This window comes from Apus apus, chromosome 3, assembly GCF_020740795.1.
Source record: "Apus apus isolate bApuApu2 chromosome 3, bApuApu2.pri.cur, whole genome shotgun sequence".
NCBI lineage: Eukaryota > Metazoa > Chordata > Aves > Apodiformes > Apodidae > Apus > Apus apus.
Window position 1 is genome coordinate 22,742,617 of NC_067284.1, and position 24,694 is coordinate 22,767,310.

Consider the following 24,694-nt stretch of genomic DNA (forward strand, 5'->3'; position numbering starts at 1 on the left):
TTCTACTAAATTTGTCCCAGTTTATTAACATTTTTCTTGTGCCAGGGGCTCAAAAACGGGACATGGTATTCCAGATGTGGTCTAATGAGTGTGAGTAAAAGGGAATCCCTTCCCTCCTCCTACTGTGCTTTTGATACAGCCCAAGGTACTGTTGACCTTCTCCATTACCAGGGTGCTCTGCTGGCTCATGTTGAGCCTACTGTTTGCTTAGATGTGAACTACACTAAATCAAAACTCTAATGCTTATACCAAAAGTTTAAGAAACAGGATGACATAAATGTAAGTCATCTCATCAAACTCAGATATACATTCCCATTGTGGCTGCTTTTGTCTGTGTATGCCATATAACTGGTTTAAGGCACATGCATCAGCAGTTAGGGAAGCTGTTCGTGTCTGTGACTTAAATTTCAATATCGTTATCAGTATTCACAAGAAAATATAAGGAAAAAAGTTGGAGCAATAACTTGTTAGATGACAGCATGTTACCATCTGCTGTGCAAAGCAGTACATTTCTATGGTGAACATGCCTTTAAAAAACACCCAACAAACCAAAATACACCATCACACACAAGCAAAAGCCTCTTCTTTTCTGTTCCTGAGAGTTTTCTCTGTGGCTTCCAGACACTGTCACAAAGGCAAAGGAGGTTATAAAAAACATAAGAAAATTGGTTTCTTTCTTGCAAATATCTCATATCCTTCTACTACTCATAGCAGTGTTCAGGACTGAGGAACACGAAAGGCTTCCACCTGAAATAAGTGCTCCCAGTGACCCTCACATAGCTTCTGCACAGATGCTAGCAATGCAGACAGAGCACCCTGCACAGGACATGCCAGAAGCTTCTTTCTCCCCTACTCCACATCTACTTTTTAATCCCACAGCAGCAGAGCACACGTTTATGCTCATGCACTGTCTGCTGTATTCCCCTTTCCCTCAATTGAATTGAGGTATCCACTCATGAAACATTCCAGCTTGTTAAAAGAGCAAGGTACTAGGCTGTGGATTTCACAAGAAATACCATTATCTTTGAACTGTAATAAAATCCCCAAAGTCACAGACCTAACGGTGCTGGTTTCAAAAGTGCAGCTTGGAAGAATTTTTTTTTATTGCCTCTCTAATTATTACTTCTATCACTTCTCTGCTTTCATTGCAGGCTCTAGCAGCATTATCCTACATCCTACCAAAAATACACAGATGGACAGTCTTCCACTAGGAACTGTGCTGATAATGCAAATCAGGGGTTACTCTCCCCAGCACAAATTTAGGCAAATGCACATCATTAGATGATCCACAACACCCCTCTCTTTATTCCTCACAAAATAACTTCAGATCAAAAGTCCAACTGGACTTACTATTTAAAACTGGTTAATCTAAAATTGGCTAGTTGTACTATGAATGATGAAGTACTCTAAGAGAAAACATGAAGATGCCTCTGCTCCAATGGTCTTTGCTTCTTACACTGCAGCATACCAAATCTAAAAGCAGATTAACCCCAAAACTTCCATTTGTTCAGCAAAAACAATCTTGAGCAACAATTTAAATAAAGTCTAGAAGTATTTTTCAAAAGAAATAGTGTGATTTGCCTTTGAAATTCCACTTATTGAAATATCTAACAAGAAAAAAATGTTATTGTATGTGACAGGTAAGACACTGATTTTAAATTTAAATATATTCTAAACTAATTCATAGTTCTTATTCTTTAGCCTACATCCTCTGTTACACTTCTTTTACTTATTTGTTCATGCAATATGAGGTATCATCGACTTTTCTTGAGAAACAGGTATTTGCTTTCTGTCACTGAAGGGTGTTACACAGCTAGCATTCCGCAATAATGCCTGGGAGATTCAATTCTTCCAAAAATTACTTTAAAAGCTTGTCACTTGGAATAAGAATTGATTAATATTTTTATTCATTCACTTTGACAACTGTTGGAGTTCTTTCCACTTTTTAAAGAAGCAATTCAACATTTCCATGTACTCCACAGAGGATTCTTATGATTCACAGTTCAGTTTTAAAAAGAAGGTGAGGGATGGGCATATTTCCAGATTTTTTAAATTCTTATATGTCTATACATCAAAAGGATGGAATAAAAAAGACAAACCCTTTGGGATTAACAAAACTGGTAAAAGAAAAATCTTCATCTCCTTTTGGCAGCATAACTAGGAAAACAACAGGGAAAATACATGGGGGTTTCTATTACGTAAGAAGCTTTAAGCACTATACTATACAATATATAATTTAACCCATTTCTTTATGTACATATATAAACAAAGGCCTTAGTCATCAATAAACGATGTAATTTTGCTTAACTCACGACAAATAATAGAAAACAATTGTTTTCTGATATTTGTTCAAGGCTACAGATTATTTAAATTAAACATCAGTCCTTACAAACAGAAAAATACTCGTATTTGTTTACATAAATACAGGAAAGGAATTACAGCTAAAAAGATCTTTCCCAAGCTACATATAAATTGAAACTGCATATCTTCATTGGTCTGTTTTTCCCTGATACTTCAGCTGATTACTTCAGTCTTAAACTAGAGCAGGGTAGATTTAGAGTAGACATGAGGAAGAAGTTCTTTACAATGAAGGTGGTGAAGCACCGGAACAGGCTGCCCAGAGAGGTGGTGGAGGCCCCATCCCTGGAGACATTCAAGGTCAGGCTTGATGAGGCACTGAGCAACCTGATCTAGTTAAAGAGGTCCTTGCTCACTGCAGGAAGTTTGGACTACATGACCTTTAAAGGTCCCTTCCAACCCAATGCACTCTATGAATCTATGATTCTTTTTTGCCTTTTTACAACTCTGATGCTGAACAGCTAACTCAGTATCCTTTTGAAATCTACAGAACACATACAAGCTTTTACAAAATTTCACTTATGGTTGAGACTTTCCCGTGACCCTGGATGCTCAGTAAATCCATCACCACCTTCAAAATCCACTTTCACTATAAAACATCTACTTTGCAGCACTTCTGTGCCTCCTCCCTCAGACAGATGAGGCATCATCAGACAGATGAGATTACACAAAACGTTTACATGTATGTTTACACTTGCACAGAATGTACATAACTCATGGAGAAACGATGGAAAACGTCTCCTGGTTTTCTCCTTCACAGTAATAGAAGATTCAAGGAGTAACAAAAACCAGCCCAGGTAAGGCCATACAGATGCATCTGCTAATATACAGATTATTGCTGCTAGACCACCTCCTCCTTAAATACCTCAAGGTAAAAGAAAGCCACTTCAGACAAAGAAATTTGAGTTCATAGCAATGTCAAAGTGCTCCACATGAAGCCACCGTCCTCATTTGGGACTCCAGTGCTTTTAAGTCCAGGTGGGCTTGAAACACTGACAGACTGAGGCAGATCTGTGAAGGTGGAAGACAGCAGCATAGAGGCTTCTCTTAAAGAAAGCTAACTCAGTGATATTGTACACTCAATTTTTGATTCATTGCTTTCTCCAGGCTGAACAGAACACATGAAATACCTGGATATGCAGATGCAATGTAGCATCTGCAAAGTAGGCTCCTTAGCAAGAGCAAGGTAGCTGGCATCATAGGTCAGTATTTCCCTGTAGGTTGCTAGTTTGGAAGTTTGGGGGAAAAATAGCAGAGGTGAACTGTAAAATAACTGGAGATAATCCAGCAGGAGGTAAAACAAAATAAAGGAACCAAACAAACAAAAAATCAACACAGCAATGCAAAAAAAGACTGTCAAAACCCATGTCAGATACCCAAGAGAAAATTAGCAAGGGAACACCTGAAAAATCATCAGAACATAAAACACTGGTTAATCAATTTTAAAAATTGATTCTTGCAGCCAAGGTGTTAGGGATAAAGCCATATCCTCCTAAGGCAGGTAAGCTGGCAGCCACTAGGAGGAAAGAAAATGATGACCTAGTAGGAGTCTAGCAGCAGAGTACAGGCCATGCAATGGCACCTGATGCTCTCCTGGAGACAGTAAACTTCACAATCCAGAGCTGCAAAATGGTGTCACAGCTGGGAAGGGAGTGAGCCAGGCAGGGTATTTCAACACGCCTAATACCAGTAGAGACAAGTTTAACTACCTGAGCTCCACATTTGACGCCTAATTAAATCTTGTTTATAATATTTCAGGAAGACAGCACTTCAGTGATTTCAGTGACAGCCTGCCCATAAGACACAGGTGTGTGTTTGTACTGTAAAATTTCTGCTCAGCTATACCACCTCCAAAACACATTTTCCTATTACCAGGAAAATATTCTGACAAATAATCTTAATTTACAAGAACTACAAAAAACTCCATGTCTTCTCTAGCATAAATGTGCAAATGAACAATTAATTGCAGAAGAAACACAGAGATGAACTTTCCTGTGAGAAAATGAAGTAAAATGGAAAGTCATACAATGAGACCACCCAGAAATAAGCTGCATCAACAGTGGCAGTGACTAGCATTTCTAAAAATACTCACTTTGTCTATATTTAAACCAGTTTAAAAATAAACATGCAATAAGTTCAAAAGGCATATTGCTACAGCTTTTCTTCAAAAGACTTTTAAAACACTTGAGTTGTGAAATCAGTGAGATTAGTGGAGCTTTTTAATTAGTCCTACAGTAGAATTTATTTTAAACACATCTTGGTAAAGGCATTTCTGAGATGAGGCTTGTGTGTACTTTGTTCTTACATTTGCTGCTTAAAAAAGTGCTCCAACCTCTAGAAAGATTCTATGCATTAATGAGCCAAGTGCCATCTGGTATGACTATCAGTTGTTCAATTTATTTAATGGAACAGAATCACAGAACCATTTTGGTTGGAAGAGACCTTTAAGATCATTGAGTCCAACCATTAACCTAACACTGCAAGTCCACCAGTAAACCATGTCCCTAAGCTCCAGATCTAGATATGTGTGGATTCTGCACTACTGAAAGTTGTTTCCCATTTTTACTTCTGACTGACAAAAGGATTTAAGATTTAGTTCTTCCTCAATAGTCAGCCGATCTTTATCACTAGTAGGAATGGCAAAAAAATGTCAGCACCATCTATGCAATATACATTCACTATCTTAGGATATTTTAAAACTTTACCCAGAAGAACAGCCACTCACCATATTTCATGGAGAAATCTAAAATTTAATAAAAATCATTTTTAAAAATCTTAATTGGAAAAGTAGTTACCACAATTTTTACTGATTCAACCTACTTCTGTTTGCATAAACTTGAATTAAACATTTTAAAACACAATCCTCTTCCTGTCCTTCCATATTCCATATTTTTTGCAGTCTTAATTTTCTTAATCCAAATTGTTACTTCTAACTGTAATAATAGCATCAGATACTACAGCTCAATTATGGTCTCAAAATAACTTGGCATGACTCCAGTTCTCTCTTGAAAGCTTAATCTGACACTCACTCCTCTACTCATTTCTTTTAACAGCTACAGAACCTACCAACTCTGTTGTGACTACTCGCAACAGCAATTCCTATGAGAAATTATATTTGGTATGCTATAAAATACTGAATACAGTACATTTACATTTAACCTCCCAGCATTATTTACAATTAGTATATACTAGCAATCTATGTAGTCTCTGAAAGAAACAGCAGAGGCGATAAAACACGGAAGGATGGATTTCAGAAAATAGCCCACAACGGGATAATTCAGGGGCCATGACAAAAAGAAGATCCACAAAGAAAAGGCCAATGAGCCATTCTGGGCTCAGGCTTGAGTCCTCTCTGACACACAAACACATGCTCAAAGTCACTTTCCCCAATTTCACTTCTCCTACTCAAAATATCACCATTTTATTCAGTAGACCTGTGCCTTAGACTCTGCCCTTACAGTAAAATACTTCTCAGAAATAAAGACCAGCTGGTTCTCTGAAAAACTCTCACAACAAACCTTCATCTGAGAGATCCAGAGGACAAAGTCACCGTAATCACATTTTATCCTGCACTGCCAAAGTTATTACCCTACTAACCTTGTACGTGCATATTATAAAAATCATCCATTTATGTTTCAGTGAATTACTTTAAGTTAACACTGGGAACAAAACACCTGAAATGAATTTCAAGTGACAAGACCATCATCAATCATACTTTCTCAACATTAATGCCACTACATAAAGCCTTCTGCTTCACTGCTTGAAAACATAGGTGTTCTAGGAAGAAAATGTTTTGCAGGTGGTGCCATATATACTGATACTTTTCCCAAATTTGCAGATTTTTGAACACAGCATAAATTGACTAAAATGGCGTATTTGATTAATATCTAATTTTAGAGGTAAATCATTGCAAATATTACCCCAAATAGCAAAAGGAATAAACAAAAAAATACATAAAAATTAGAAAACACCAATGAGGTCCTTCTTTTGTGGTAAGTCCTCAAAACCCGACAATTTTATTTGTAGACAGTTTATGGGATTAAACAAAATCATACTTCAAAGTAAAAAAGTGTAGGCATTAAATTAAGAAGAAACACATGCTATCAAGATGGTATACATTAACACTGGAATCTTGATTTCTTAGGGTACCAGTCTGTGTTATTTTCAGTTAATATTTTAATTTGCATCCTATGTGATGTTATGACCAAGTATTTTAACAAAAGCAACTTTTTGTTGCAGAGTTACAACACAAAGATCAGCCAAATTATTACTGAAGCTCACACTGAACACTGCAACACTTGGAGCAGGTGGGAAACATGGTCCACCCCTAGGCTCACTGCAGTTAATCACACAGGGCAGGAGTTCTGGAGGCAAACTGCCATCCAATGCAAACTCCTGTGCAAACAAGTGGCAACAGCTAATATTATTTTTTCAATTATATGAGGATTCTGCTGATAAAGGCAAGTCCTAGCCAAGGGTTTGTCAGCCTCCTCTGTCCTTTCTCCCTTTTGTCCCATTTCAGATTTCTCTGCAGCAATGCTCCTCTGGGCAATACCAAAAACAACATAGCTCTGATATTGGTCTGCAGAACCACGACACTATGCCAAATCTTCTGATTTCAAGAAATCAAAAATTAAAACAACTATCCTCAAAACAGAAGATCCAATACAGCCAATAGTTTCACAACCTAAGTTCACTACATGGCTGCAACCAAAATGACGAAAATGCAGAAAAGCATTATTGCAGAAACGTGTGTGCATTAGTGTAAACACAGTGAAAGCCTCGTTAATAAAACATAATGCAATCTGAATTAACGAAAGTTTGTTTTAAGTTATAAACAACTGCCAAGCTAATATTACAACTTACATAAGCTACAGAAATGTTTAGGCTTTCTACAGTTTAATAATCATTAACGGCACAAAGTAAATTACTTGCCATCAAACGGGTCAGAGAATACAGAAAGAAGGTCCTTGCAGTATCAATTCTGCACAGAAAATTAACTTCTTCAGTTGCATTTACAATTGCCAAAAAGGCTTGAGTAGTATCAATTCCCCCTATTATTGAGCCTTCTGACAAGTATTTAAAATAGATGCATATAACCTGCATACTAAGCCACATTTCTATAGAATGCATTCCTTGTTTTAAAATCCCACACGTGTTACCAGTTTTCTGCAGGAATCACCATTTTTCACTGCCCATTAAATAAATCCACAGACTCCAGTTATATTCAAAATTAACAAAGTAGGAAATTAGCTTACTGGCATCATCTTAAAGAGACAAGTCTTCATTTCACACTGGTTATTCACTGAACACTTATGGTTGACCTCGATATTAATGTGACATAGCAATATAAGGCTTAAAAAACATTTTTTAAAAGCAATCCAAACTGCTTTTGTGTTACTCAACACCACCTTTTCTAAGGCTGAAATTCTGTGCGTTATACCTGATCACCAACTGTTAAACCCTGTGAAGACTCTAATATTGTACAACTAGCAAATCCTAAATCGATCACCAAATTACTAATAAAGAACATTCACATCCAGTGTTCACCATAGGTGTCCTAACTAGATTTGATAAAATTCATACAGTGAAGACTACTTTTGCCTGACATGGTCTGACATTCTCATTTCAGTTCTCATGAACAAAAGAAAAAAGAAAAAAACCCACAAATCACTATTTTACTTGTTTCAACAAAAAACTGTTGTAAAATGTTGTGGAAGAAAAGACTGACACAAATACAAAAAACAGTTGTGTGTATGGGGCTAACATTTTGAACAAGAAGTCATGTTACTCTCTGTGTGGGAAACAATTTTAAAATCTGCTAGTAGAAACTTCTTTACAATGCACATCACATGCTACATTCCATATAAAATTAATGAAGTCTCAGCTCATCATTAACTTATTTTAGTGCTGTCAGCACTTTGATAGGGTTTCTGTATTCTCCAGATGGAAGCAGATAAATTTAAAAATCCAAAAGGCTACTATCCAAGAGTGTCACTAAACAATGCAGCAAAAATTATAAACATCAGACTTGAGCAGACTTACCGCCAATGCTTTAGATAACTTTGTTCGGTAGTTATTCAAAACAATCGCATCAATCTCCTTTAGTGGCACATATGCAAAGCCATCTTTAATAAACACTCTTCTGGCTCTAAATAGATCCACAGCATCTGCAAGTCCAACCTGAGAAAGAAGTAAAACCCACACTAGCATAGAACAGCAAAGAATTGCAGTAACGATGATTACAACCCTAAGATTCAAGATGGACAAGTTAAAGCTTTAAGTCATTCTCTTGTCTTTTAACAAAGCTCTGTGAAGGCAAAAGATTTTTTCTGTTGGCCTTCTGTTTCAGACCTACTGAAATACTTGATTCATGTAGGCTATGTATAGAAGGTCTCGGACACAGATCTGGAACCCAACCAACTTCGCCCCAAAGAGCCAGTGGGCTACAGTAGTTACTTCTTTCCTCTCCCTTCGCTCTCTTGCAAAAAGTATTTCAGACTAATACAATCAGAACAAACCTAATTTCAGCAACATATATTTGAGAATGTCTCCATCCTAAAGACCATTTTTGTGGTGAAAGACAAGGGATGGTAGAAAAGAAGACTCTAATGGTAGTTTAAAGCTCCCTTCATTCTCCCAATCCCTCCCTCTACCCTTATACTGACATGAAGAAGAACTCTCATTAGTCTCAGTTAATTTAGATACTTTGATTAACCCTTAGCAATAGTATTAGATAAACTTATGATTAGTAACTCGAAGTTTAACCAAAGGAGAATGAATGCAAATCTGTGGAACTGAGAAATTTCTACTTACCTTATAGAACATTTGTTCTTTTACTTTAATCATACTGAGGCCAGGAGTTGATGCTAGCAGCTCATATGCCAACTCATTTTTCAGTTCTTCACTAATCTAAAATTAAGAGCTTGTTTTAAAAATGCTGAAATACTTCAAGGCTTTTTTTTTAACTAACATGAGTTAAAAGATTATTTAATCTGTAATCATATCCTCACTTGGTAAAAAGAATTACATATTCAGCAAGTTATCACTAATCATTAATTAAGCACAAACCAGCAAAAGCATGGTCAATAGTGTTAAATAACCTTCCTTCTGAAGCAGCAGTGCAGATTTTAAAATGTAATAATTTTAAACAATAACAAAAGAACTATAAACCACAATTTTTAAAACTTAACTTCTTTAAAATAAAACTTGTGAAAATCCCTGCTCATATTTAGATACACCGCAAGCATTAAATGAAAGCATGACTCAATGACAGTTAGTTAGGACTTAAGCAACTCTGGCAGATTCTTAACAAATAGGTCTCAACTCCTTTTTCAAACCAGACTTAAAAAAAAAATTATGTATTTATGGATTATTCTCTCTCCTGTTTTTCTGAGAAAAAAAGAACAATGCTAAACTTCTTATTGTCTAAATGTCAATGCTTTTCCACTTCTTGAAACAGCTAAGTTAAGCAGCAATACTCTAATTTAACAATTATGAGTACTTAAGCCAAAATTTCTAGCTTGAAAAATCATGGACAATGTTACACTTCCTTATATAAAAAACTTAAATACTGCAAATATTTTGCTTTTTCACTACTCAATAACAACTAAATACAGCAGAAAAGTCATGCTTAAAATTAGCATATTATAATGATTTTACTAGTCAATAAATAATGTTTGGTTTTTATTCAACAGAAAACAATTAAAAACAAAATTTGAAATAAAATTGTTCTCTTTTAAATCATTATTAAGCTCAGGCCTTTAATACCTGAAAAAAAGTAACGTAAGAATTATCATAGATAATGCACTCTGATAAAACAGACCATACGTGCTGGTAAAACAGCAATGATACCTAGTAACTTAACTAAAAGCAACAGCAGTCTTGAATATTTGCACAGTATATTCTTCATAAAGCATAACTGAAGTAGTCCCTGAATCATAGTGATTAACAGTTAAGGAACACAGAATACCTTCCCAAAACATAGACAGACACAGATGTCACAAAAAATGTCACACATTGTGTACAGAAACTGGACATGTGCTCCAAAACCAATGGCAAGGTGAAAAAAAGCTGCAGTCAACATAGCTTTTAGAGAGTAGTCAGTAACCAAGCCAAGATTATCACATGCAAAAGACACTCAGACACCAAACGCAAGATAAAGACATTCAGTGTCCTTCTTTTTCATGGAAAGGGATGTCCTTAAGCAGCTCAGTTTATTCTCTGAATGGGGCAGAATATCTAATTTGTTGACTAATATGCAGTTAAATGGACACTTAAAAGTTTTTTCCCTTCTCAGTTGAAAAGCTGAGAAAATTATGCAAAACACTTTTATCAGAAGTCACAGGAAGTAATTTCAAACTTGGAAGAGTAGCTCAGCAAATCCCCTCTATGAAAGTGATTTGATAGATGCATATGAAACGGACAAGGCAGTGATGCCTAGAAGGTTACCCTGTCCACACTTTGATGAAATCTGTAGTACACTCTCAGGAAAATCAGCTTTAAAAATAATAATAAAACTGCCAGTAAGACAGAAGGAAGTAACTTTTAAGACAAAGGAAAAACACAGTAGTATTGCATATCTGCATGTGAAAATCTAGTGCTCAGGGAAAAACAGCCTGCAAGTAAAGCAATTTCTTTAACAAAGTAGATGTATCAAAACAATTAAATGTGTTTGTGCAAATGACACAATATTTTTGAGAAAATACTCTAGTAATCTTACTCTTGTTAGTCTTTGAACGATTCCCACTTTTCAAAGGTGACACCTTGAAATTATATACAAATTTCACACAGTGCTACCAAAACATTGCTATTCCTTCCTGATGATGTATTTCTTGCTTAAGTAGTGTAAATCACCACATCAGCTTGCAAGCTTGCCTTTCACCTAGTATACACCAAAATTTTAACTCCAGAATAGTGAGTTCCATTTTCCAAATATAACAGTTTTAGGCTTTCTCAGTAGAAATTGTTTAAAAGAACCCAGTCTACCATGTAATTCCAAACCCTCAGTGAAACTATCTTCGAATAAAAGCATACCTATAGTGGTGAAAATTCCATTTTTTCTTCTATGATATCTCACAAAAAAAAAACATAAAACCAAGTCAAGGATAGGTTGTGGTTGGTTGGTTTTTTTACAAAAAGCCATTAAACAGTCCAGTGACTGTTTTACAGACAGATATACTGGGGAGAGAATAGGAAGAGTCAAAGGCAAGGATTCCTTGCTTATTTGTTAATTGAAAAGCAATTAGTTCATTTTCATCAACAATTTTATTCAGTAGTACATTTAATTTCAAGCATTTTTTATATTTTAATGTACACATAAAATAACTATACTGACTCAAAGCGTCACAAGATTTTTAGAACCTTCTTTATTAGTAATTTAACCGTATCAAACTTGTACAGACACATAATCACAGAGATTTTATATTTTCTTCGATTTCACTAGCAAAAAATTTAACTCTCTCAGAGCAAAAGTGACCCCGGTGAAATCTCCAGAAAAAAACAGGTTAATGAGCCATGAATTAAAACTTGGATAAGACTGTGGAAAAAGTTACAGAAAATACCGTTTCATCGGAAATCATATTTTTAAACAAACAGAAGTATTGCAAAACAATATCATATAAATAAATAATACTTCTAAATCTGTTAAATAATTTACTTCTTTCAGCCTCAAGTACCTTATAGGTTAGGGCAAGCCTTCAACAGCCATGCAAACACTTTGCTCCTTATCTTTTCACCAAATTCACATTGACTTCATGCTTTCAGATAATGGAGAGAGAGGAAGAAGAAAAAAGGGTATGCCTACTCCCTAACTAAAGCTGGGATACACCTCTAGAACACACTTTAAAAGAAAATCTGCTTCCCTAAAGACTGGCACATTAAAAATAACCTTGCACTGGCATTAAGGATTTCACCATTTTAATATAAAATGGTGTAAAACTGACTGAAAATGCAATGCAAAGAAAATGAGCTCTAAACTCAAACTCCAAGCTTTCAGTTAGGTCATGCCCATACCTCTGTATACAATGCATCACGAAACATGTATCCTAATTTCTCTTGGCTTTTTTAACATTATTTTAATAAGAATACTATGGTTTGTACATTTAATAATTTCATCTCTAAAATGGCACCTGCAAGAACACATTCTGGTAATTATAAAAAAAATTAGAGACAATTAATTATACAGCTTTTAGGATTCTAATCAAGATCAGAAAGATAAACAGATTGCTTAACTTCTGACAGCACTCAATGATGTTTACCAGATAAAATACTGTGACGTCAAAAGATTTTAGAAAGAAAATAAAATCAACAGAATTCTTCTGAGGGTGTCATCTGGTGCTTATCTGACCCTCCACACTGTATCAATTCAACTCACCTCACAGAAGACAATTCACTAGTTTTGTCTCATTAGTTTGTTGCCAGTTTAATGAACTGAAACTGCTTATCCCCAAGTCAGTCTTTGCTTTCCGTAAGCAAAGAACGACAACTCCAAGAACAGAATCTTGCCTTTTCGGTGACATTGCGTCATATATTGTAGTTTGAAACAATTCAACACTTCATGATTGGTTTTTGAGACTAAAAAAATTAGAAAAATAGGGACATAAAAAGGAAAGGCAGGAAAGAAGCATGGATTTGGTACAAGTTGCATTATTTCTAGTTTTCTTTCTTTCTAGGAGCAGTTCATTCATTGATTTTTAATCACAGAATTCTCCTGGAAACACAATGACACATAAATTTAGATTAAATTATTAATAATTTAATATGTAAGGCTTTGTTAAACAGACACTAGCAGTGAGGCAGTCCAAAAGCTTCAAAATAAATTTTATATTCCTTCTCTGTTTTAATGAAGAGATAAAGATGCATGCACACACTGCACTACTATACATCCACAAACACTTAATTTTGCTGTTCCTTACTGGGAGACTTAGAAGTCGTCAGTGTCCAAGACCTCAGAAAGTGAACTTTTAAAACTTGCTTTTAGTCATTGAGCAGCTGGTACTCAAATGGCACAACACCCTTCTCAAAAAGAGATGGCATCAGTCTCTCAAGACTGCCCTGTACTGTAATTTTAAGAATTAAATACACTAAACAATCATTTCCAAGACAATCTTCTCCATTGTCACACATCACAGTACAAAGTAAGATAGAACTGTAATACAAAACTATTAACCTTGACACCATTAGATTTAAGAACATGAATTAAAGTCTGCACAGCCAGTCAATGAATACTAGCTTGATTAGGAAAAGACATCATTCCCAGCTGTTCTACCAATTAAAATAATCTTAAATAATAGATTCCAGAGGCTTACAAGTCTGTTGTTCATAAGTCTGATGAAGTTTCTTAAGAGATATATTTTCCAGTTATGCCAGGCACAAATTAATTAAGAGGAAAATTGTATTTTCCATGGTACTACAACTTAATATTTTAGCTGACCTTCAGGTTGCTGCTGCCCCTAATAATAAAAATGGCTGCACTTGGAATTATTATGTATTCTTATTCATCAACCGAAATGGTTTGGTTTTAAAGTCAGGAGTCAACACAGAAAGGACATTTTATGGATCCTCCTCAACTACAGTCACCATAATCACAGAGAAACTCTGTGAGACAAGTCAAATTTCCTACGCTTCTGACAAACATTTCCCTACATCCATAAAAAGGAAAGCTGACAGAAACAGTTACTATCTATTACTCAGAAATATCACCACATAGATATTAGACTCACATATGATTGAAGAGCTAACAGAAGATCCTTATGAGAAATACAGCAACAAGTTTCAACAACACCAAGCTGAGTGGTGTGGTTGATACACCTGAGGGGAAGGATGCCACCAGAGGGACCTGGACAAGCTCAAGAAGTGAGCCTGTGTGAGCCCCATGAGGTTCATCCAACAAGGCCAAGTGCAAGGTCCTCCACCTGGGTCACGACAACCCCAGTGTCGTCACAGGCCACCTGTATCCTGGGCTGCATCAAAAGGAGCACAGCCAAATCAAGGGAAGTGGTTCTGCCCCTCCACTCCACTCTCATGATACCTCACCTGCAGTACTGTGTCCAGGTCTGGAGCCCCCAATAGAAGAAGGACATGGATCTGCTGAAGCAAGTCGAAAGGAGTACCACAAAGATGATCAGAGGGCTGGGGCACTTCTCCTATCAGGAAAAGCTTAGAAATTTGGGGTTATTCAGCCTGGAGAAGAAAGAGCTCTGCCAGAGGCCTTTCAACGTCATCTACCACTGAGTGGGACCCAAAAATGATGAGCTGTACCGCCCCGTGCATTACACCAGGAGCCAGCTCAGATCCCTGACATGGCACCATGGCCTGAGATGGCCATGAAAGATTTCGGAAACCCCAGTGATACGACCCCTCAAGCAGAAGGAAACAGCAGCGGCAGGGCTGGGCTCAGGATATTGCTCGTAACACTGCTTGTGACCAGGCCCAAACTCCAAGGCCCAAACTGCACATTGCAGCCTCCTCAAAAACGAGCAAGCACCATCACTGGAGACACCAAGTATCCTTCACGGAAGTCTTGGCTATAAGGAGCCAATCCCAGTACAGGTCCCAGAGTACTCTGTGCCAAAGACAGTGGAAGAGAGCAATGGAGAAGGAACAAAAGAGGCGAGGTGCTAGCTCTGATACAGGAACAGGACCTCTCAGCTTATTCTGGGAGGAATAAGAGCCAACAGCATGGACACTGAGTTTCCTCCAGGGAACAGCAGGCTACAAGGAGCCAATCCTGACACAGGTCCCGCAGTACTCAGTACTGAACACAGTGTGAGAGGCAAAGGAGGAATAGTGATGACTAGTGACCTCTAAGCCCCAGACAGAAAGTCCCAGCTCATTCCAGGGGAAAACAGCACCATCAGCAGAGACACAAGGTTTCCTCCAGGGAATGGCAGGCTGATCCCAATGCAGGTCACACAGCTCTGCCAGATGCAGGGCCTGGTAGCACATGCTGTTAAGAAGGGTTCCACTGTGTGCCCTGCTACTAGCATCAGAAGGGATCCTGCTTTACAGCAAAATGGTTCCTACTAATAATTGTGAAAATAAAGTCAAATCCAACCATAAAGCTTGGGGGTCGAGAATCTGTTTTCCATTACAAAACATGTCTGAACATCTAAAGGGACTCCTGCAAAGCCTTGTGGGTCTTTGATGATAACAGGATAGAAGCTTGGGTGCCGGCTTTCTCATCATGTTCGGTGTTATGCTTATCTATTTTAACTCGCTGAACATTTTATATGGGTGTGTCTTTTCTCCTTAACTTGCATTTCCACAGTATGATCAACTGCAGAGTTTATCACTTTTTCTGCTTTCTGCCCTGATACCAATTACATCAATGCCTTAGTAGAAAGAAAACCTCTTGTCATTCCACATCACCTGTTTTCACACTGTTTACTCCAAACAGCCCCCATAATAACTCTTCCTCTCACTTGCCACTCTTGTCTCACAAGGTGGCAGCAATAAGTGAAGTCGACTTACCATTACTGTACTGCAAAGGGACTGCCTATAATGCCAGTCCAAATTTAATGGCTACTAGGAAGGCCTTTGGAAAGCTTATTGTCTTCTCCTTCCTCCTTAGAGACTTTAAAAAGAATCCTGAAAGCCTTCAGAGAGACATCTGCCCCCCTGGTATGCTCTGCACAGAGCCTCATATTTAATGCCCTCAGGGAAAGGACATGCTACATACTCCTCAAACCACATCCAAAGACTACCAAGCCACTGGAAACAGCCACCTACCAAAACCACTGCTATCTTCAAGGCAGACTGGTGAGAAGAGGAGCTTTCTCTACAGACCGAGGGGACACAATAAATTAACTAACGGACTGAGACAAATCGCGGTCAACTACTGAATGCAAGAGCACATAATCACACAAGCAGTGTGGGAACCCTTCCCAACCCTTCTATCATAAGCTGAAGAACATGGTGTAGAAGATGTTTATTCCCCAATGAATTTCTGGTATAGCTGCCACTACATATTACTTTAGAAACCCAGGGTTACAGCAGAACATCTATCTCAGCATTCAGACTGTATTACAAATGCTGTCTGCCTGTTTTCAGGTAGATTAGAAACATTGTTTTTATTCATCATGTCATTTTCATTATAGCCTTTTTTCAATTTTGATTTCAAAGCACGTAACTTTTCCAAAGCAAGAACAGAATGTACTTCAAACCAGAAAGAATGTATACAGCACCACATACAGAAGGATTCAACCTTATAGTGAACTCCAAAGGTGCTATTTAATTCAAATTAGGAACTGCACAAAGCTACTTAGTAGGCATCACAGTACTCTGATGCACTAAAGGGGGCATAAGTAACTGTACAGTTGTTGTTGTAGTTTGATTTCAGTTTCAGAAGTCAATTTTAAACAATAAAAGCTATCTTCTAAGGGTCCATTTAGATTTCTGCAGAAAATCAGCATCTGTTTCTAATCAAACCAAGATAATTACCAAATTAAAACTTTAAATTAGCATTTTGCATCATTTACAAAGTGTTGTTCATTATTTTTATGAAGGTGAAAAGGGACATTCCTAGTAGTTATTTCAAGCACATTTATCACTTAATTCCACCATTTCATCAAACATTACCAACACCATATGTGCAAATAAATACATGCCATTAGAATTACTGCAGCAAAATGCTATTTTTTTCTCCATGACTAATAAGGAAATCATGTTTATAGTTCAAGGGTTACTCATTAGAGAAGGGTAAATAAAGACCGCTTCTCATCCATCCGGCCAGTGAACCAAAAAAATGGCAAGTGCATGTTTTCCCCTCCTTCCAGCCAGCACTTCTCCATCTCTTAAATTTATCAGATGCGTTTATATTCTCTTGTGAATCAAGCTTTATTTTAAAAGACTGTAAGAGAATACTACAAAATAACTTGTAAGCCTAAATGTTTTAATCAAACCTCTACCCATCCCTCACAGTGTTAGCTCAGTAGAACACTCAGGTTGCTTTGCAATCAACCCAACTATTTCAGCTTGCAGATAGTTGGTAAGATTGTTTTGCAAAACGTATCACTTTGCAAAAAGTTGTTCTACCAAATCCTTGGACCGCAGAACAATGGCCTAGAGTACTACATACTGGCTGAACTGGATCCCCACTTCTGAAGGGGTACTTCTGAGGAAAGAGGCGTCCCTAGGATATTCTTCCCCTAATACATAATTATAGTCAACTACAAGAGGTAGCTATAAACCTAGACATCAGCATCATTTTTTTCTCTGGAACAAAAAAAAAAAAAAAATTAAGAAAGGAACAGTCAATTCTGTGATAAAGCTGCCACTTAGTTTCATTTATATCATCTTCTGAAATTTGAATTGTTACACTGAGAAATTTATTACTTTGAAATTAAGTACTTAAGACAATAGTAACCTGTTACCTTTCATAAAGTGGTAATAAGTGTATGTTTCACTGTCTTATTTAACAAACTCCACCATTTAATAAAAGCCTTTTCACATACAATTGTTTCTGTTATGACTTAAAGCATTGAGTGACAGATTAAGCATTTTTAGCTTACTTTGGCAATAAGGCAGTATTTCCCACTCAGACATGCATCACTTCTGACCTTTACTGTCACTTGTCAGACAAGCATTGTTGGTTTTCAAGCAAAGGGACAAATGTAAGATCCAAGTCACAAGAAACTAGGATAAAATTTACAATTACTTCCTTCACAAAGGCAAGCTGCAGCATACTTGGACTGCTTAGCTTGGCTTAAGTTTCCACTCAGTAAAATTAGGCTCTAGACTAGTTTCCACTTTTAAGCAGTTTACTCCATCCTATTTAGGAAAGGAAGAAATATTAATCAAATCCTCTGAAACACAAAGCCATAAACCCAATCAGAAAAACATTTTTATTTATACACCTGATACCAAAAGGGCAGTTATAGTTACAGCTTTTTAGTAAAATTAAGGATTTTACTTCACCTGTGTCCTTGCTATGGACACAAACTAGTCCTATTCTCATTAATCCACATCTGACTTCAGGATCTTCCACATCCAATAAAGGCAATAATAAAACATTTTTTCAAGAAGCTAAACTACAAATATTTATACAACTGCCCCACTACTGAGATGAATGTTTTTGAAGAAAGCATAATAGTGGTATCAGGAAGTCTCTCATAGGAGTGCTCTGATCACAAAAATGAAAATTAAAGAAATTTAATTTCTACTGCTAAAAGCTGCTAAAGAAGCACTTCAATTGCAACATCAAAGAGGTAGTATAGAAAAAATGTAACTCTAACATTAAGGCACTTTGCTTTTTCAATTGAGATTGCAGTTCTTACTCTTTCCTCCTCTCAAATGCTGGCAAATGCACTACAGATCATTAGCTCCCCCAAGTGACTATTCCCATCTGCTGTTCCTTCCCCATTACCACGATCCAAAGATTTTATTTAAATAATGTTCTTTATAACAGCATTAAAAAAATTAGTATGGTTACTTTTGCAACAACTGCCAGTTACCCTAAAATAAGGGCATCTAACCTATAAGTTATTAAAAAAGCCATAATATTTTTTAAATTTCAATAAGCTCTTCAGAAGTGAAGAAATTCTACAATATTTTAAATGAGATTCTTCATGCTATGTGGAGAGGAAACACAGACAGATGTATTCAAGGAGAAATATACTACACTTTGAAGTTTATTTCTTCTGCACATTGCAGAAAGATAACACAGAACAGAAGCATTGCAAGGAATCTAAATTCAATTATATGTCATCCTTATACCACAGATAAAGACATGATAATAATTTCTAATTTTTATTTCTTGTGAAAGCAACAAAGAGGAAATACATCTGCTTCAAGGAACAAACAGTCTGAAGACAAGATGAAGGCAGGAAAATCCCAACTGTCAAGATGATGACCAGAACATAACCGAAAAATTTAGGATAAAACTTCACATTCTATTCCACTCCACATTCTGGTATATCAAGTTAAATTCCTGGAAAGGTACAGTAACAAATCAAAGCATCTCATAGCACATGCATGGAAGAATTTAACTCAAAAATAGAAGGATGTATTAGGCCAAATTGCCCAAGTATTTAAAAGATGTAATGTTTTCATCACTAACCTGCATTATAAAATAAGAGCAGATCACAATTAAATGCCATGAGACTGGGGTCAGACAGTGAATTTTAAATTTTCTTCAAAAGTTAAATCCTATCAAGAGAAAGATTATTAACAGCTTAAGTTCATTATCAGTTTCACTGAAGCAGACTATAATGTGGAAGAATCTCCCAGAACTGAAAGCATAATTAGGCATGGCCTTTGCCAAGATTTGTACACAGGAAGTAGGAACACCAAAGGCTGAAACACGTAAGTTAACAAGAGGGTTAGTTTGTAAGATGAGAAGGAGGACTAGACTGATTTGAGAAACAGGAGACAACAGGAACATGAGTATGGCAGAACTACGACAGGAATCAGAAGTTACAGGTCTCACAGAATATGTGGCAACTGTCTAAAAAATAAATTAGTTAAGTGACAGTTCCTATATGAAAACTTCTGTGAGACGGCAATGAAAATTTTTTTCATTGTCATTTTAGGTAACAGAAGCATTAAACAACAGGTGAGGAAAGTAAAATTCATGGGAACAAGGAAGTGTTAATAATTACAGAAATTAACATGTAAATTAAATTCACAAGGAATGAAAAGGAAGGCAATGGTAGTTTTCTTTTAAGGAAACATTACTCTAAATCCTGATTTACAGTAACTAGCATTAGTTGCCAATCTGGGGGACTCCACTTCTATTGAGAAAAGCTACCAGTATGACTAGATAACTTCTGACCCCTTAATGCTACAAAGCATAAGTTGGCCTATATTAGAAGAAAAAAAAAAAAAGTGTAAATAACAGTGTAAAGAGAATATTCTCCTTATTTTTCCAAAATATCTTAAAGCAGCTGCTGAAAGAAGCAGTATATATTAGAGGTGCCTATTTGTATTTCAGAAGCATGCAAAAATTGAGCCTAAGTAGGAGTTACTGTGCAACACAACATGCATAGAAACAGCCTTGAAGGGCAAAAAAAATATAAGCAGCATACAGAGTGAAGGTAAAAATTATTTCGTTTTTATGGCTTCAGGTTTCATCATCATCATGATTAATTACTTCCCCACTGCTAGGTTCTGTAAGACCAAATACGTGAACAATAGGAAGCTCAACACCTTAATTCAGGAATTCTTAGGAACACCAATGAACCAGATACCTGGCAGTTTTCCTCAAACTTAAGACGCACAGGAAGCTTTTTAATAACAGGTGTGGCAGTTGCCAGAAATATTATGTGAAAAACAGAACATCAAATCAATAAACTAGGATTTCTCTCACACTATAAAGGTCTAAAAGCACTATTATAACAAAGAAGTTTTAAGTATGGTCATTTCTCAAGGGCTTCTGATATGGGCATGAATAAGCAGCTCCAAGAGGTTGGGGTAGGAACAGTGGGACAACTGAGGGAGTATATATGTAGAGTAGCATGTGGAAAACCACACAGAAAACCAGTCTCACTGACAATGTTACATGATTAAATGGGGCTTGGGCATAATGTCAACTGAATCCAAACAGGTCTTGTATCACAATCCGGCAGAAATAAAATCAGGCTCTCCTAACTTAAACAGAGGAAAACATCAGATGCCCACAGCTTGTGCCAAGAAAGAAAAAATACTTTCTAGTTAAAGCCCAATTGTCACTTACCTGTAAAACTATTTTACTTTATATAATTCCTTCATATTCTGAATCACTTCTTTTGAGATTAAAATATTTTCTTCAATGGCTATAAAATTTAAAATATTCACTGTATTTCCCTTTAAATATCTTTAAAATCTCTGCTAGTGGCTTTCACTGCCAGAAACTGTCAGGCATCACTACTGTAATTACTCATTTATAGTAAGATTTTAATGCTTTAATCTTCTAAGTTAATGTAAATCTCAACTGCACATCTGTGTTTGCATATTCTCTTTGATGGGCTCTGTCACCTTAATTGTCAGCATTTACCTCTCCTGAGTGATGCTTACGGATTTCCTTTGCTCCCTATGTGACTGACTTTGCACAAAGACTATTTAATGTGCCTTGACAGTTGAAAATTACATGCCTTACACAAAAAGCTTCAGTATTTACCTGGACGATGACAGCACTGTCCCTCAAATACTTTTTTTAAATTATTTTTTTATTTTGCTTTTAAAGGACATAAAGCATAGAATAGACTGAAATAATTCTGAAATACCTTAAGAACCATTCCATGGCTCTGCTGTTATTGTGATAGAAAATTATAAAATAAATTACAGAAATTAAATAGTTAAGACAACTAGTCTCAGATACTATATATTACACTAGTCTGTATTATTTTTGTACTACTTGCAGGCAAAACAGCACTTAAATAAAGTTGAGGTTTGGTGTTCTGATTAAGAGCCAGACACTGCACAGAATGCTTCAATCAAAAGGAAAAAAGAAAATAGTTTCACTACTGTCTCAAAATCTGCCCAAAAAGCAAAAGCTGAAACAAGTCATTGTTAGAGATGTTGAATACATTCTCTCAAGAGTTGAGACCACTGAATTTTCTGAACTGAGAAGTAATAGCGTTAAATTTCAAATAATTTTCATTGGTCTCTATTCTTGGGCAAAACTTTAGTCCATGCAATTCAACAATCTCATCTTATCCAACCTAACATATCCATGCTTAGACAAAAGAAAAAGACCACTGCTATTTATATAACTTTCCCCACACACATCATTTACAACTAAGAGGAATATCAGTTGTCAAAGGTTCGGGCAGGGTCCAATCTCAGTAACAAACTACACCAGTGTTTAATATAAAAGTGTAATTAATTAAAAATATACAGAAGCCATAACAAGGAATCCCATACATGCACGACACTGTCATTTCATATTATGGTACAATTAAAATTAACAGCTCACCACCATAAAAACAAAAAAAAAAAAAAGAGAGAGTAAGAACAAGGTCCATCACCCCATCACCCCTACTCCCTCACTTTTATTCTTGCTTTCCTTCTTCCCGCTTCCTTTTTTGACATTTTATTCAATACTACAAGCTCTCTTTCTTGCCCATTCTGGCACAAATGGCCAGGGTGACATAAATGCTAATATTTCATAGTGTAAAATTTTAAGCACCAAAACAATGCTCTAGTACACTGAGCAGCACAAGTCCAGGCGTCTTCCACACTTGTTAGAAAATAGATTAACCAAAGGTATTTCCTGACAAGTGATTAAAATGCAATCTACCTTTTAGTAGTTCAAAAGTGTTTCAAATACAAACTCAAAGCAAACTTCCATTTTTTTTCTGGAAGTCCAGGTTCTAGAGACTTCTCACAAAAATACTATAGATGGACTAACTTAATCTAGAGACATCTTTGTAAAAACATTTCAAGAAAAAGCTTACTAAGCTTTGCATTTACTATATAGTGTAGAAACGTGCAGAAGCTTATTTTGACAAAGACTGTAAACATTTTGAAATAACACATACCAAATTTTGAAACACAAATTCATTGTACTGAAGTAGTCACCTTTAATCTGAACACTTTGAATAGCTGATGGCCGCCTTTTTGCAAGTAAAGGGAAATCTTTATACTCAGGCAAAACTCCTCAGAGCAAGTATTTACTTAATTTAATAAACCACTTCCCATGTGTTTTGCTCCATCAGCAATAAAAATGTCAGTCGCAGGATATAAGAAATCCTATTACAAAAGTCAAAACATTCATTTTCATTAAATTTCCTTTCTATTTTTAGATTCAGAAAGCTCTTGCTCTTTGATTACAATTCTCTTCAATTAAGAAATCAGAACTACTACCATTTCAAACTCTCCACAGCTGACTGTCACATAAAAAAATTAAAATATTCTGTATTTTTTCTTCTACTTACTAACAAGTTCATTCTTTCCAAAAAGTTGCTAAATAAGATCTTTGGAACTACAGTCCACAAAGAAGAACTTAACAGCTGCTTAAGTATTATCCCTGAGTGAAATAGAAGACTTCTTGATTCTATAAAGCAATAATTCTCAATCCATAATTCACAAAATCTCTGATTAGTCTGCAAAACCCCTGCAAAAAAATCATATGAATACACGTCTCACTTTCTCATGCATGTAAGCAAACATAAAAAGCAGAGAAGTGACCATTACTGAATTATCAATCTTAGGTTCACTTTGTTGGTGCTGTAAATGAAGACAACTGTGATAAAACCGCAACACATGATCCACTTAATCCTCCTCCCCACAAAAAAGCTGACCAGTTCTTTTATCAGATATTGAGAACCACTTCTTACAGTGGTTCTTAGAATTGTTAACTGCAGACATAGCTACACCAGACTGCACCAAGATCTGAACTTCAGCAGCTCTGGCTTATCTCAGATCACAATTCTGAAACGTAGAACCATTATCTATAAAAGGCAAGGTGCCTGTCTTAAATTTAAAAATTTAACTCTTGGGCTAGCTTAAAAAATTAAAATCCTGAAGTAGAATTTCTGTTCATTTATCAACATGAGAACTTAATTGTAGTATCAGGACTTAACTCCTTTTCCTGAAGACCATACCCTTTTCTAACAGGTAGATCACAAAGTTTTACTTCCATCTTATGCACAGTAAGACCTGAAAAAACTGTCATTTCCAACAAAGAATATGAAGAGGATAGTTCATCTTAATTCCCTTTTAAAGCCTTTTACCAAGACAACATTGAGAAAAAAATACTCTTACGTTTTAGTGGACCCTATATAGCACCATAGTTTAGACCTGTTTCAGATACGTATGGAATTCCTTAGTAACATTCAAATGTTTTACACATGATGGTGCAAGGAGGGATCAGTTTATCTTAAATTCCCCCTGGAATTGGAAGGGCAGCAGAAGCAGAAGCAGGGGGCAGACTTTCAACAAGATGATGCTTTGTTGCCTCAACAGGCTTAAGAAAGTAATACCTTCTTAATCTTTTTGACATATTGAAGGCATATGCAATACCACAGAATCAAGCCATACTTTTAGCTATTTCCAGCAACCTGCAAACAGTAATTTATTCTCACCAGCCTGAAACTGTGACAGCACAATATGAGACTGGGAAATAAGCAAAGGAAATACAGCTCCACAAACACACTGTTCACTTCAAGGTCTGTTGAACCAAAGAACGGCATTTCTAATCGTCTCTCAAAGACCCAGGAAAGCCCTTGTGTTACTGTTTACCTAGAAAATTCACTCTCAACACTACACAATCAATCTTTCATTATCAACATGCACTAGTGTCAGATCTTTCAGTCCAGCAACATACAATGCACATCAGTCACATACTTCAGAATATTCAAGTTCTTCTAATTAAGTAGTATTTTAAAATACAGGTTTTTTTCAGTAGTGATTATTG

General features: G+C 36.3%; 1 protein-coding gene across 2 annotated transcripts in view; it reads right to left on the reverse strand.

Moving 5' to 3' along the window:
- PRIM2 (DNA primase subunit 2) overlaps nucleotides 1–24,694 on the reverse strand; it is an 88,892-nt gene that overhangs the window by 55,623 nt on the left and 8,575 nt on the right. The window contains exons 6-7 of one of the 2 annotated variants that reach the window (XM_051615320.1): nucleotides 9,175–9,270; nucleotides 8,404–8,541 (exon numbers count right to left, since the gene is read on the reverse strand). The exons of the other annotated variant lie outside the window; for it this stretch is intronic. Coding sequence (XP_051471280.1) covers nucleotides 8,404–8,541; nucleotides 9,175–9,270 — 234 coding nt within the window. The remainder of the gene's footprint in view (nucleotides 1–8,403; nucleotides 8,542–9,174; nucleotides 9,271–24,694) is intronic. 2 annotated transcript variants of the gene reach the window in all.